Genomic DNA, 16,707 nt, shown 5'->3' on the forward strand with positions numbered 1-16,707 from the left:
TCATGGTTTGGAAGTATTAATATAAATACTGTTAAAATGTCCATACTACCCACAGTAACCCACAAATTCAATGTAATCTCAAGCAAAATCCCAACTACATTGAATCTGTGGATTGCTGTGGGTAGTATGCAATTTCAGAAGAGAAAAAGTCTTCTAAAATTCACATGAAATCACAAAGACTTCCAACAGCTAAAGTAATCTTGGGGAAGAAAAACAAAGCTAGAGGCATCAAGTGACGTGATTTCAAAACGTACCTCAAAGGTATAGCAATAAAAACAACAGGGTACTGGCATAAACACAGATATACAGACCAAAAGAACAGAACAGAGACCTCAGAAATACATAACTATGAACAACCGCTCTCTGACAAGGGTACCAAGAATAAACATGGGGAAAGAAAAGTGTCTTCCATAAACTGTAATGGAAAAACTGCATTGTTTGATACAGAATTATAAAATTCAACTGTCATGTCATATTATACACAAAAACCATCTCAAAATGGCTTAAAGGCCAAGACCCAAACTGAAAAAGTATGAGAAGAACACAGAGAAAAACATTGCTTACTTCAGGTTAAATGAAATAAATAAGACTCAGAAAGACAAACACTTCATTATCTCACTTTATGTATGTAGAATCTACAAACATCAAACTCACAGAAGCACAATGTTGAACGATGACCATAAAGGAAGGAAATATGGAAAGATGCCGGTCAAGTGGTACCATGTTTCAGTTATGCAGAAAGAATAGGTTCTGGGTAAGTAACATACAAGATGATGACTGTACCAGTCTGTATAGTGTTGCTATAAAGAAATACCTGAGGCTGGGGACCCTGGCTCACACCTGTTATCCCAGCACTTTGGGAGGCCAAGGCAGGTGGATCGCCTGAGGTTAGGAATTCAAGACCAGCCTGGCCAACATAGTGAAACCCTGTCTCTATTAAAAATACAAAAAATCAGCCAGGCATGGTGGTGGGCGCCTGTAATACCAGCTACTTAGGAGGCTGAGGCAGGAGAATCGCTTGAACCCGGGAGGTGGAGGTTGCAGTGAGCTGAGATCATGCCATTGCACCCCAGCCTGGGCAACCAGTGAAAACTGTCTTAAAAAAACAAACAAAAAACAAAACAAAACAAAACCCAGAAATTCCTGAGCTGAGACTGGGTAATTTTTAAAGAAAAGAAGATTATCTGGCTCACAATAGTGCAAACTATAAAAGGAGCATGACACTATTATCTGCTTCTGGTGAGAGATTCAGATAGCTTCCACTAATGGCAGAAGGCCAGGAAGGGGAGGAGAGAGCAGAGATCATATAGCAAGGCAAGGAACAGAAGAGCAGAGGCAATGGGCTCTTTTTAGTAACAACTCTGTCAGGAACTAACAGTGTGAGAACTCACTCACACCCCCAGCTACAGAGAAGCATAAATTTACTCATGAGAGATCCCTCTCCATCACCCAAACACTCCCCAGGAAACCCCCACTTCTAACACTGGGATCAAACGTTAGCACTGAATTTAGGGGAACAAACATTGAAACTATAGCATTATCTCTGTGCCCCCACTCATATTTCATGTACTTTTCACATACAAAATACAATAATTACTTTCCATTAGTCCCGAAAAGTCTTAACTTGTTCCTGCATCAACTTGAAAGTCCAGTCTTACCTGAGATGCAAGGCAAGTTCCTTATTGTTGTGAACTTGTAAAATCAAAAATGAGTTATTCACTTCCAAGATATAATAGAACAGACATTGGTTAACAATCCTTTTCTGAAAAGGATAAATCAAGCCAAGAAGGGAATAACAGCCCCTATGCAAGCCTGAAAACTAGCAGGGCACACATTGAGTCTAGCCTTCAAGCTTCAAGGTAATTTTTCTTGACTCCATGTCCCATATCTTGGACATATTGGTGTGAGCAGTAGGCTCCCAAGGCCTTAAGCTGCTCCACCCACATGGCTTTGCTGCGCACAGGCCATGTGACTGCTCTCATGGGTTAAAGTTGAATTTCTGCAGTTTTTCCAGTCTGGACTTTCGTGCTGCCACTGGCACTATCAACCTGATGTCTGTAGAACTGTGGCCCTGCTCCCACACCTCCATTAGGCACTGTCCTACCAGATGTCTCTCTGTGGAGGCTCTGTCCCTGTGGTAGGCTTCTGTGTGGCAGCATCCAGGTTTCTAATATATCCTCTGAAATCTAGGTAGAAGCTGCCAAGGTTCCATGGCTCTTGCACTATAGGCAACACAGACTTAACACCTGTGGAGGTCATTAAGGTTTAAAGTTTAAGTTCTCTGGAGTGGTGGAGGATGGGTGGAACAGCATCCTGAGGTGGCTCAGGGCAGCAATGCCCTGGCTTGTCCCTCCCTACCTTCCACACCTTTCTATTCTCCCCAGTCTCCAGGATTGTGAGGAGAGGGGCAGACTTCAACATTTCTGAAATGCTTTTAGGGACTTTTTCCAATGGGCTTGAAGATCAGCACCTGGCTCCCTTTTAGTCATGCTAATGTCTCTATCAAGTGCTTGCTCTTAGCACCCTTGGATTCCTTTCCTGAAAATGCTCTTTCCTATTATATTTCCTTTCCAAATTTTACAATCTGCTTGCCTTTTAATTGTAAATTCCACCTTTAATTCATTCATTTGCTGCTGGTTTAGACGGTAAGCTGTTAAAAGTAGCCATGTAACTTATTGAAAGTTTGCTGCCTAGAAATTTTTTCTGCCCCTTACCCTAGGTCATTACCCTTAAATTCAGCTTCCTGCCAAGCCCTAGGGCAATGGAAACACAGCCAGGTTCTCTGCTGCAGAGTAACAAGGGTGACTTTTGCTCCAGTTCCCAGTAAGTTCATCATTTCCATCTGAGATCTCATCAGCAAGTCTTTTACTTTCTCTGTCAGCATTTTGGCCAGAAACAGTTTACCAATCTCTAAGAAGCTCCAAACCTTCCCTTGTCTTCTGGACTTCTGAGACCTCATCAGAATCACCCATTCATTATAATACAAACTTTTCCTAGCCTGGTCCTTCAACTTTTTGAACCTCAGCCTATTACCCAGTTGCAAATCTGCTTCCGCATTTTCAGGTATCTTTTGGCAAAAAGTGGTATCCCATTTTTAAATAATGATTTTCTGTCTCAGTCCATTTAATGTTGCTATAAAAAAATGCCCGAGGCAGGGTAATACATAAAGGAAAGAGGTTTATATGGCTCACAGTTCTGCAAGCTGCACAAGAAATATGGGACCAGCATCTGCTTCTGGTGAGGGCTTTGGAAGGGGAAGGGGAACTGGTATATACAGAGATCATATGGCAAGAGACGCAAAAGAGAGGTGCCAGTACTTTCATATTCATATATATGTTTATCAAATCATCAGGCTGTACATCTTAAATGTATACAATTTTCACTGTGAACTATACCTTAATATAAACATAAAAAACATAAAAAATAAACAAGAAAAATTATTTAAAAATAGTAAAACAAGTTGTCCTGGGAAATCAGTTTTATCAGAATTAGGAGAAAGTAGAGATTTGTAAATTTACCAGTATATATTCATTTACATCTTTATTCCTCTCTAAATCGTAATAAACATGGGTGACTATTTGTAAGGGAAGGAAATATTTTAATCTTATGAGATTTTATAACACTTAAGAATATATAAGATTATTTACATCTTATTACATTTTGCCAAGACTTCTGGACTGCAGATATCATTTAATGTCAACATAATTCTTTTGAAAAAAATACTGAATGGCTACCAATACCCCCAAAGAGAAACTGCAGCAGTTTCAGAAAGCACTTACTTAATCATTTCAAAGAGCTTTGGATCTGAGACTTTGATATTTCGTGCCATATTCCAGGAAAGATGCACCATGGGTACTGGTGACTTCACACTTTTCAATTTGTTCCATTCGTACCGTTCCACTGCCAATTTATACTGGCAGGCTAGAAGGAAAAAAGCAACAGTCATAAAGTAACCCAAAGTAATAGAACATATGAAGATAACCATCATTTATCACCTCTCAGGTGATAACTTCAATACCAATTCTGAAAACCCTGAAACACTGTAAGACTATTATGTTTTGTGATAACTTTGGTTAAAAAAAAATCTAACATAAAGAGCACTCACAATACGCGAGACATTGTGCTAGGTTCTTTTAACATCTTATCTCATTTTATCCTGTCAAGGCCTTCATTTGGTAGAAGAAAGTGGTTTGGTAGAAGGAAAAAGTGAAGGCCTGAGAGAAAAACAAAAAAGCAAAAAACAAACAAACAAAAAAACAAAACTTGCCTAAAGTCATAAAGTTAGCAATGTAGAGACATGGTCTATTTCAGGTCTTTCTAGCTCTTAAGGCCAGATTATTTATTTATGTATATTAAATCCTATGACATTTTAGGGCTGCACATATATCACATGAACTGAAAATTCTAATGAACAACTACAATGCTTTACTCAAGAAAGGGCCTCCTTTACAAAAACAAAATTTAGCACTCTAAAATATAAAAAGTATATCTTACATTTCTGCAAAGAAAATTATTTATATTTTTAAAAAAATCTGTGTTCTTGGGCCAGGCACGGTGGCTCACACCTGTAATCTCAGCACTTTGGGAGGCCCAGGTGGGTGGACCACGAGGTCAGGAGATCGAGACAATCCTGGCTAACATGTTGAAACCCTGTCTCCACTAAAAATACAAAAAATTAGCCAGGCATGGTGGCGGGCGCCTATAGTCCCAGGTACTCAGGAGGCTGAGGCAGGAGAATGGCGTGAACCCGGGAGGCAGAGCGTGCAGTGAGCCGAGATTGCACCACTGTACTCCAGCCTGGGCGACAAAGTGAGACTCCATCTCAAAAAAAAAAAAAAAAAAATCTGTGTTCTTGGATTGCCATTTTTGAGCTGAATTTAATTTCTGTATTAAAAATTGGTATTTTTTTCCTACAAGAGATATATTTCTATTTTCAGTGAGTTATTTTCTACTAGTAAAATAATACCTACTAGGTAATCCTTTAAAATATAAACTTTGTTGGTGTTATTATTCAGAATACCTGTAAGTGGACCAACATTCCAAGCAATGTTATTGCACCAGCCAACAGCTTGAACCCAATGCACAGTGCCTGCATTTATCCAGACCAAATCTCCAGGTCGCTGAATAAATCTATACACAGGAACATTTGCTTCATAAAGATCTTCAAGGTTGGGCCACCAAGAACTCATTAAAAAATTCAAATTATTTCTGAAAAAGAAAATAATGAAAATCAAGTTGAAAAGTGTTTTATTTCTGAAAAAGAAAATAATGAAAAATCAACTTGAAAATTAATCAAGTTAAAAAAAGATTTAACAAGAGTTAAAAAAATGCTTTACGTTTTTATTCCATTAATACTTTCTATCACAGGGCTAGGTGTGGTGGCTCACACATGTAATCCCAGCACTTTGGGAGGCCGTGGGAGGCAGATCACTTGAGGTCAGAAGTTCGAAACCAGCCTGGCCAATACAATGAAACCCTGTCTCTACTAAACACACACACACACACACACACACACACAAAACAAAATAGCCAAACACTGTGGCACATGCCTGTAATCCCAGATATTTGTGAAGGTGAGGCATGAGAATTACTTGAACCCAGGAGGAGGAGGCTGCAGTGAGCCAAGATTGCACCATTGCACTCCCACCTGGGCAACAGAGAGAGACTCTACCACAAACAAAACAAAAAACAAACAAATTAAAAAAGACTTTGCATCACAAAAGCATTGCAACACGAACTGCCTCTTTCATTTCTGGTTGAAGACTTGGGCTAGAGTCCTGAGAAAAATTAATTGCAGGTGAATAGTGATAGACTTATCTAAAGATCAGCTACTATAAGCTTAAACTTACTGTTCAAAAGTCTACAAATAAATATTTAAATTTCTAATTACAGTTAAACATACTGATTTTTAATTTTGTTTCAGTAAGAAATATTTTGACTCATCTTTTTTTTTTAACTAAAAAAACCTCTTAATACTTTGAAATCTCTAAAAAGGAAAACTCTAGTTAGAAATCACATGAAGTCATTTAAAATCTTAATCATAATTATTGTGACAGATATAAGAACCAGGACCTTCTCTGAATTCCTGAGTCAGGGGTGAGAAAGGAGAGCAGAAATCATCCTCTATTGCTGTTCTGAATCCTAGGCAGGAAAGGGGAGTAGGGACAGAATGTCTATTTGCATATGCTTTTAGGAACTAGTTGATTTAAGGCAGCTGAAAAAACTACCAGAAGAACCCATATACACATACACAAACCACCACTGGCACCAATACAAAGAGACAAAATTATGAAGTTTTAATATAAAAGTCTCATTTTTTTGTTATTCTCCTTCACCAGATTTTCCATATTGTTGCCTGGGTGTAGTGGCTCACAACTGTAATCCCAGCACTTTGGGAGGCCCAGGAGGGAGGATCAGTTGAGGTCAGGAGTTCAAGACCAGCCTAGCCAACATGGTGAAACGCCAGCTCTACTAAAAATACAAAAATTAGCCGGGGGCTTGGGGCGGGGGCGGGGTGGGTGGTGCTGCATGCCTGTAATCCCAGCTACTCAGGAGGGAGAGGCAGGAGAATTTCTTGCACTTGGGAGTCGCAGGTTGCAGTGAGCTGAGATTATGCCACTGCACTCCAGCCTGGAGGACAGAGCAAAATTCCATATCAAAAAAAAAATTTGTCTTTTTCAATATTGTGATGTACTGCACAGTAACTATATTACGTTTTCTATTAAGAATTTAGTAAAATATTTCAAATTAAGTTTTCTCAAGAGGAAGAAATTCACATAGTTGAAAATGTTTCAGATTCAAGAACCAGTCTTGTTTTGTTTCTATATTTTATCTTTAAAAAAATGATAAAAATCTGGAGTTGTCCATATGAAATCTTATTCCATTTCATTTTATTCTCCTAAAATTGCTTTTGACTTTAGCAGAGGTTAGCAATTCAGGAATAAAAAATTACACGTTTTCCATAACTCTTTTTTTTTTTTTTTTTTTATGTGGAGACAGAGTCTTGCCCTTTTGCTCAGGCTAGAGTGCAGTGGTGCAATTTCAGCTCACTGCAACCTCTGCTTCCCGGTTCTAGCAATTCTCCTGCCTCAGCCTCTCAAATAGCTGGGACTACAGGTACACACGACCATGACCTGCTATTTTTGCATTTTTTGTAGAGATAGGGTTTCACCATGTTGACCAGGCTGGTCTTCAACTCCTGACCTCAAATGATCAGCTCTCCTCGGCCTTCCAAAGTGCTGGGATTACAGGAGTGAGCCACTGTGCCCAGCTCGTTTCCCATAAACTTTAAAAAGCTTGCGACTAAACGGGAAGCAAAATGAAAAAAAGAAAGGAAAAGGAAAAAATTATAAGCATAGCACAAATCTTACCTTATCTTACGCGTATACTACCAATATAAAATTAGAGAAAATTTTGTATTAAAAAAAAAAAAGCAGCAAAACCAACAAAGGCAGATAGTATCTTTTTAAAAAGTTCAAAACAACGGTTAATTATATATAGGGAGATATTTTATGCAAAATAAAATTACAAGGAAACTGCAAAGAGGACTGCAAAGTTTTTGAACCTTAGGATAAATGAATCATTTTAACTTCATATTTTTATTATTTCCAATCTTTAACTTTTCAGATATCACATTTTTTTCCCCAACAATCATAAACCTAAAGGTCACTTCTCTGTTCAGAAAGGAAAAAAGCGAAATCCTGAAAATGCCAGTTCCCACTCAGGAAAAATGAACAAAAGTCATTATATTTAAATGTAACAAGAACTGCAATATACATCCTCACAGTTTTAAGAAAAAAATTCTTTGTGTAGCACAATAGGGATTCCCCTGTATAAACTTCTTTTTCACTTGTTTGCCCCTGCTGTTTCTGTGTATTTGGAGTTTCCTAGGTTCAGAACAAAGAGTTCAGATGAAAGTGTTTATTGATTAGTTTTAAATGTTAAAAAACTTCATCTTTGCTATGCTGAGGAAACCTTTTGCATTATACAACAAAGGCAAAATAAAAAGGGATTATTTCTTGCCAGTAGATAAGAAAATTAACCTTATGTTTTTAATAAGATGGACTTTTTACCAAATAAAATGTAAAGACGTTCCAAAAGGTTAAAGTAGAAATTACTTTGTGAAACATGCATATTAATTGATTATAATGTAAACCTCATATATAATTCTCTATGAGAATTTTGTCTATTTTTTTCAGTATGTTTTAAGTACGTAATACAATTTCAATTATGTCTGTATTTTTCCACTAATATCTTTACCAACTCTAAAAAACAAATCCTGCGATTCCTTTGTTATTGATATTTTTAGCCCAAATTACAAAGATACACAAAATTGAGTTACTAAGCTATAAGGGTGCCTTATTTTATAATTCCCTGTAATTTCTAAAAACAATCGTAAGTAAAATTTTTCTTTAAGGCACACTTGTCAAATCTGGAAAAATGCATAAATTTTTTACCTTAACATAAAAAACAATTTACTCTCTTATCAATTCACACCTATTACCACTGCAGAGACTAGTTCATGGCATCTTTCTGTTTGTTTGTTTGTTTGGAGACAGGGTCTCACTCTTGTCACCTACGATAGAATGCCGTAGCATGATTATGGCTCACTGCAGCCTCAACGTTCGAGGCTCAAACGATATTCCCATCTCAGTATCCCGAGTATCAAGGACTATAAGTGCAAGCTAATTGTTGTGGTTTTGCCATGTTGCTTAGGCTGGTCTCAAACTCCTAGGCTCAAGACATCCATCTGCCTCAGCATCTCCAAGTGCTGAGATTGCTAAGACACTGTGCTTAGCATGCCATCTTTTCATTAAGTATTTAGATAACATAAAAGACTTAAAATCAAATCATTTAAAAAAAATTCTGCTGAGCAGAAGTAAAAACTGATAGTTTCATGAAGAAACTCAGCTTTGCACTTTGTCCTTTATGACTATTTTCTCATAGTTATTTAAATGAAAGTTTAGTTCAGAAACCTACTTTTCACAGAAGTCATTCAGAACACCCCAGTAATCTTCAGGTACAACAAACCATTCACAATCTCCTGGACCAATATTTATGTTAACAGAGCAGAAGTTGTTATTTTCTTGGTGACCTGAAAAGTAAAAGAAAATGAAAAGTCACAGTTGCAGCATACATTAAATGGAGAAATGTGCCTTTAAATCACTGGATAGTTTTGAGGACTGAGTGAAAAATATATGCTTAGAACTTTGAGCAGAACATAATATGCAATACATATTAGCTATAGTCATTACTATTTCCTTCTCTATAAACAACTTCTCAATTCTCACAAATAGTATCAGAAACCTTATTAAGAAGAGAATGGTATAGTGTTCAAAATGTAACCTGTCTCCTAGCACTCTTAGCTCCTACCACGTCAAATGTTAGCATATAATGTAAAGAATCATAACTCTTCCACAATGAGTAGGTGGATGGCACTGCCCATGGCAAGGGCTTTAAAAATAAAAATTAGAAATACTAGGACACCATGGGCACCTACCCATGGTGAAAGAGTTAGAAACATTTACACTACATACCATATATATAATCTTAGCTTATGATCTATCAGCAATCCCAATGTTTTAGAACACATTAAAGATCATATCAGAATATGAAGTGTATTATAGCAGGCATCATTTATACTAATGTAATACTGGAATAAAATCTACATATACAGAAATTCAGAACAATATTTCTTTAAATTATATCTGGCAAACTAAAACATACTACATTTCTTCTAAGGAATTCCTTAACAGTTCCGCAGGACACTGTTGAAGTACGAATGTTATACAAAGAAACAAAAAAACCGAAACACTTGAGAGACAAAATGACAAGGAGATAATCTATTAAAAGTTTGGTTATTCTCCTGCTAGATTTTAAAAGAAAAATGACATTTTTCATTTCATGTAATTTATTTCATTTTCACTGTGAAAATGTAAAGTGTTTCAATATCTATGTTTATTTGTATTGTATTATTCATTGGCAGATTTGTGAAAAATGTCTTATCATGTGCCACTCTCATCGACCTGTTGAACGTAAGTTCCATGAATTTTGTCAGAAACAGAGATTGAATATCCTCACTTGTCTTTAAAAAAGCAGGTCAATGATTTAGCAATGATGAAGCTGTATTGCTATTTTTAGAGCTCTGAGTTGAGGTGGAAATTTTTCTTAAGAAGTACCACCTTCTGCCACTGTGACCACTTACTGGCCATGGAAATTTTGCTGCAGGCTTCAAAACATTTCTTGATAAGTTCAACCTAAAAATTACACGGCAAAGAGAACTTACCTGTGAAACTTTTAGCATGATAAATCATTCTGAAGACAAAAGAAATTTTCTGAATTGCAAATAGTATCAAGCTGCTTTTATATGCTACTTCTTAAGCTACTAAAAACAAGTAAGAAGCTACATCTCCAGTACCATAGACATTTGCAAACCATATACTTCTTTAAGTTCAAAATATAATTACAGCAGCATTTTCCAAATCTCAACAAAAGTGCAGGAAAATGTGCATATTTCAAAAGCCATTTGTACTACTGTGAGGTTTTCCAACTAAAAGTACAATTGACCTTCAACTGGAAAAAATTAATCTGCAATGTAATGAAACCCAAAAAGAAAATAACCCAAAAGGAAAAAAAATCTAACTCTATAACTGCTTTTAAGACAATTAATATACTCAAGAAAATATGCTCGAAGTTTGACATCAGTACATGGCAGTATTGATCCACTTGCAAAGACATTTTTGAAGATCTCACTACCACAGAACAACTTTAACAGATGTACATTTGTAGTTAATCTTGATGACACAAGAACACAGTATTTGAGCCCCAATGAAGTGGAGTATTATTTCCTCCAAAATAATTCCATTCTTTTAACTAGTAAACAAAAAAATGCATTCGTTATTTATTTTGATTTTCATCAATAAAAATCCATAAAAAATTGTTTTTTTTTTTATAGAATACCTATAAAATATCGTCAATTGAACCTCTTGGCTTGCAAAGTTTAAAATATTTAGTATCTAGCCCTTTAAAGAAATGTTTGCTTAAAATTAGACAGTTTTTGGATTACATTTTCTAAAAAAAAAAAAAAAAAAAAAGAGTATCACGTATTTAAGTATTGTCGATGAAATTTTTATTATACATAACCTGAGTAAATTGGTTCATAATACATCGTTCTTACAGTAATTGTGGTGAAAACCTCTGAAAAACATTGTTAACCTGTTGTCATTCCTACAACTCAGAAACTTAAGAGTCCCTTTCCCAGTTCACATTTTTCAGATTATTTTTTCATATAGAAATGATGGAAAAACAATACCCTGAGCTCAATTATAAGAGTAATATGAACATTTTCACCTATAATAAAGAATTTTAAAATCCTTTTGGCTTTAGAAGTATAAATGACAACGTGTTCTCTATGCCTGTTCCACATGATAAACTCAATTTTTTCAATCATATAAGGTATGTTAGTCATTAAAATCACCTGGTGTCCGACTCCCTGGAACTTTCATATACAGTTGTACTGTATTCATGCCCAGAATGGTATGCCCAACATGGCTTAGAAGATTTCCTGCTGACACCACACGCGCAAAAGCAGGAAGTTTAGTTAGTTCATGTAACTGCAACTTCCACCTGCAATAAAATAACAGATTAAGAGTAAAAACTCATGATAATCGCCATAAGCTCAAAAACCCTGTGATTCAATCAGAAAAATACTTAAATCTATAAATATTTTACCTGTACAGCCAGTAGAACTAAAGCGTTTAACTTATTCCAAAAATAAGTCTTAAGACAAACACACATTACTGAAAAAAAAAATCATAAACTGTATAAGCTACTAAATAAAAGAAACAATTTACTTTCTATTTATAAAGTTGTATTAATAGGGTACTTTGATTTTCTTAAGAAGAATAACATTCTAATTGTAAAACCTTGTCAAAATAAAATTTCAGAATTTTAGGGTTATTAGGTAAATCTAACATGTCAACATAAACAAGAAACAGAGAGAGAGAGAAATAATTAGGAATAGAAAAAAAACAGAAAGCTAGACAATTCCCAATTCTGCAATACCCTCATTGGTTCAGCTCATTGAAACAGTACTAGGGCAGGGAGACTTACTTTTTGTTATCAGAGAGGTCAATGTTGGTCCCAAATTTTATGGTTTTAAAAGGTCCTTTCCTTCTCCTTCCAGAACTTAAGAAAAGAGAGAATATTAAATCCATGTATTTTAGACAGAAATGTTGAGTGGGTGCTAAAAGTTACTTACTTCTCTGAAGATGTGGATTCGTTATCTGAATGATCTTTGTGTTGTGTTCTTTTCTCATTTTCTTCCTTCAGGTTAAGAAAAAAATATTCATAATTAGTATCCTCTAACAGGCTATCACTTCTATTACACAAATTACCAAAATACTCATCTACATGAGCAGTACTGACTATTTTTGAGAAATAAGTTTCTACAGGCACATTTCACAGAAAATATCTTCTATAATCACATTAAATTAAGTCACAGGAAAAGTCAAAATCCAGTTCATGGTACTCAACATCCTTCATCATCTATAAAATTAATATGAAATTCAGTTATTATACTAATTTATAAGAAAAGCATGTATTCATTCATATTTTACTTTGGATTAAGGAATTTGCTAAATGGTAAATTAATTTCATTTAAAATGATATCAGGAGAATATGAGAGAGAACTAAAAATGAAAACAAGGACAACATACAAAAACTTACTAATTATATATTAAAACCAAAAAAAGATGTAAGAAAGCACCTAAGAAGACAGAATTCCTGCTTTTTTTTTTTTTTTTTTTTGAGCCGGAGCCTTACTCTGTTGCCTAGGCTAGAGCGCAGTGACGTAATCTCAGCTCACTGCAACCTCTGCCTCCTGGGTTCCACGAAGTTTCCTGCCTCAGCCTCCCTCCAATGCCTCAGCCTCCCTCCAATTCTCTTTTGTAATAAAGAAAAAGCACTGTTTTGTTTTTCCCTGTATACACTGTTTTATGAGAAAGAATCTGTAGATTCTTATACTTGGGCCAAAGACAAGATAATGAAGAAAAACCTAAAGCTAAAAGTACTGAGGGGTATAACTATGAATGTTAATTATAAGTGCCAAGTAGCAAAGCAATGGCACATATTCTAAACTGGCAGAAATACACTTGCAAATATGTACAGAGTGAACAATGTTAAGATCCTCTATTTCTGATTACAGTATCATATTTAGTTACCCTGGCTTTCTCTGTGGGTGAATCACATTAACAAAACTAGAGCATATGGATGAAACTCTTCACAGGCTAAATTTTCAATGCAAAGAATTCTATATAAATAATAAAACATTTTCATATTTTTATTTAACATTTTTAATAAAAAAATTAAATGCTGAATTAAAAATGTTATTCTCTCGAGAAATATTTCAAGAATATGCAATGAGAAAATGTTTCCGGGAAGACTGGAAATCCACATGTGAAAGAATGAAGTTGGACCTCTACCTCATAATGTATAGAAAAATTAAGTCGAAATGAATGTGACCTAAATATGAGATACCACACAAAACTCATGCAAAAAAAAATTAGTAAATCTGTATGACTATGGGTTAGGCAACAGTTTCTTAGCAATGAGTAAAACAAATGAAATCCAAGAAATGCAAATAATTAAGCTTTATCAAAATTGAAATTTTTGTACTTCAAAGGACACTAACAAAAAGAGTGAAAAGACGACTCACAAAACAAAGTACTGACACATTTAATACTTGAGAAGGAATTTTTAGCAAGAACATACATGCATATAATTTACAGTTCAATAATAAAAAGAAAAATAGCCCAATTAAACAATGGGCAAAGGAAATAAACATGCATTTCACCAAAGAAAATATACCCATTAACACTATGTTAATGAAAAGATGCTTAACAAATAGCCATTTGGGAAAAGACAAAATGAAATATTACTTCAAAACTAATACTATGGTTAGAATCAAAAGGAGATGGTATGTAAGTATCAGAGAAGATAGAGAAATGGGAAACTTATAAATTAAGAATATAAATGTAGGCCAGGCACAGTGGCTCATGCTTGTAATCCCAGCACTTTCGGAGGCTGAGGTAGGTGGATCACTTGAGGCCAGGAATTCAAGACAAGCATGGTCAACATGATGAAACCCTGTCTCTGCTAAAAATACAAAAAACAATTAGTCAGGCATGATGGTGCATGCCTAAAATCCCAGATACTTGGGAGGCTAAGGCAGGAGAATTGATTGAACCCAGGAGGCACAGGCTGCAGTGAGGTGAGTTATCACCACTGCACTCCAGCCTGACGACTGAGTGAGACTCTCAGTCTCAAAAAAAAAAAAAAAGTAAAATGTAAAATGATGCAGCCATTTGAAAATTAATCTGACAGTTCCTTAATAGAATAAACAATGAGGCCGGGTCCGGTGGTTTACACCTGTAATCCCAGCATTTTGGGAGGCCGAGCTGGATGAATTATTAGAGGTCAATAGTTTGAGACCAGCCTGGGCAACATAATGAAATCCTTTCCTTACTAAAAACACAAGAATTAGCCACGCGTGGTGGCACACACTTGTAGTCCCAGCTACTCAGGAAGCTGAGGCAGGAGAATTGCTTGAACCCAGAAGTGGAGGTTACAATGAGCCGAGATCGTACCACTGCACTACAGCCTGGGCAACAAAGTGAGACTGTAAATAAAGAACGAACAAAAAACCCCCAGAATAAACAATGAGTTATTACACCACATAATCTAGCATCTATACAAGGGAAATGAAGGCATATGTTCCCACACAAATACTGTTTATGAGTATTCATAATATCATTACTCGGAATACCTACGAGGCAGAGCAGAAACAACCTAAATGTTCATAAACTTATGACAGAGTTCCTCCACCAAAAACGGTTTATATCCAGACAACGTAATATTGTCATTAAAAGAGAAGTGGTTTAGTGATACACGCTGCAAATGAATAGACCTTGAAAATCTTATGCTAAAAAATAAAAAAGAAACCAGTCAAAAAGACATATCATCACACACACACACACACACACACACACACACACACACACACACACACACACACACACACACACACACACACACACACACACACACACACACACACACACACACACACACACACACACACACACACACACACACACACACACACACACACACACACACACACACACACCCCCCATAGGCAAATCTACAGATATAAGCAGGCAGGTGGTTATTTGAATTCTTGGAGCTGGGGGAAATGTGACTGTGGATGGGTATGGGCTTTCATTTGGGAATAAAAAAAATTTGTAAAATTTATTATGATAATGATTGCACACCTATGAGGTACACTAAAAACCAATGAACTGTATACTTTATATGTGTAAACTCTATTTTATGTAAATTACCCCGATGAAGCAGTATAAAAAGAAATAAAGGACAGGTGACATAAGACCAAATGGTCAATGAAGAAACCCCAAGCCCTCACACTTCCTTATGTAAAAAAATTTAAAACTACCTAACATAGGGGCCGGGTGCGGTGGTTCATGCCTGTAATCCCAACACTTTGTGAGGCCGAGTCGGGCGGATCACGAGGTCAGGATATCGAGACCATCCTGGCTAACACGGTGAAACCCCGTCTCTACTAAAAATACAAAAAAATTAGCTGGGCGTGGTGGCATGCGCCTGTGGTCCCAGTTATTTGGGAGGCTGAGGCAGGAGAATGGCGTGAACCCGGGAGGTGGAGCTTGTAGTGAGCCGAGATCACGCCACTGCACTCCAGCCTGGATGACAAAGCAAGACTCCGTCTCGAAAAAAAAAAAAACAAAAAAAACCAAAAAAAAACTACCTAAAACTACCTAACATAACCTGATGGAATCTATGGACAACAATCACAGATCTACAGCATCCAAGTAAACAACTTAGAAAAAGTCACATTCAAATCAGTAGGAAATACTACAGTGTTTTTTACTTGTGCTTGCCTCACTCCATCAAAGGCCTGGTACAGTGTTGCTATAAAAGAGGTGTCAATTTCGTTCCTAATTTGTTCCCTCAAAAGAGAGAGAGCAGAGAAAACCTTATCTGTAACATTCTAATTCATCTAAGGACTGTCTAAAATACCGGTCTCTGTTTTGCCTAATACTAACGCTTCTCAAAAACTTTTTAAAAATTCAATTTATTGACTGGGTGCGGTGGCTCACACCTGTAATCCCAGCACTTTGGAAGGCCGAGACGGGCGGATCACGAGGTCAGGAGATTGAGACCATCTTGGCTAACACAGTGAAATCCCATCTCTACTAAAAACACAAAAAATTAGCCGGGCGTGGTGGTGTGTGCCTGTAGTCCCAGCTACTCGGGAGGCTGAGGCAGAAGAATCGCTGGAACCCAGGAGGCGCAGCTTGCAGTGAGCCGAGATCATGCCACTGCACTCTAGCCTGGGTGACAGAGTGAGACTCCATCTCAAAAAAAAAAAAAAATCCATTTATCATGCTCTGAGCCTAGATTTATCCTGAGACCCTGGACAAAGATACTATAAGAACATAACAATATATCTTATAAATAGTAATGCAAAAATTCTAACAAAATATTAGTCAGATGAATTCAGAAACACGTTATAAAAAGTTTGTATGTAATGAACTAGTGGACTTTCCTCCTGAAATTCTTGAATGATTAACAACATATTAAAACCAGTCAATTTAACACACATTAATAAAA

The 16,707-nt window shown here is 36.3% G+C and overlaps 1 protein-coding gene across 15 annotated transcripts in view; it reads right to left on the reverse strand.

Moving 5' to 3' along the window:
* Positions 1-16,707, reverse strand: part of UTY (ubiquitously transcribed tetratricopeptide repeat containing, Y-linked) — a 234,468-nt gene that overhangs the window by 49,098 nt on the left and 168,663 nt on the right. For all 15 annotated transcript variants that reach the window (XM_063660969.1, XM_063660967.1, XM_054473301.2 and 12 more), the window contains 6 exons: positions 12,260-12,324; positions 12,112-12,186; positions 11,477-11,625; positions 8,980-9,094; positions 5,021-5,208; positions 3,780-3,921 (listed from right to left, as the gene is read on the reverse strand). In XM_063660969.1, coding sequence (XP_063517039.1) covers positions 3,780-3,921; positions 5,021-5,208; positions 8,980-9,094; positions 11,477-11,625; positions 12,112-12,186; positions 12,260-12,324 — 734 coding nt within the window. The remainder of the gene's footprint in view (positions 1-3,779; positions 3,922-5,020; positions 5,209-8,979; positions 9,095-11,476; positions 11,626-12,111; positions 12,187-12,259; positions 12,325-16,707) is intronic.

The sequence above is a fragment of the Pongo pygmaeus genome, chromosome Y (genome assembly GCF_028885625.2).
Source record: "Pongo pygmaeus isolate AG05252 chromosome Y, NHGRI_mPonPyg2-v2.0_pri, whole genome shotgun sequence".
In the NCBI taxonomy this organism is placed as follows: Eukaryota; Metazoa; Chordata; class Mammalia; order Primates; family Hominidae; genus Pongo; species Pongo pygmaeus.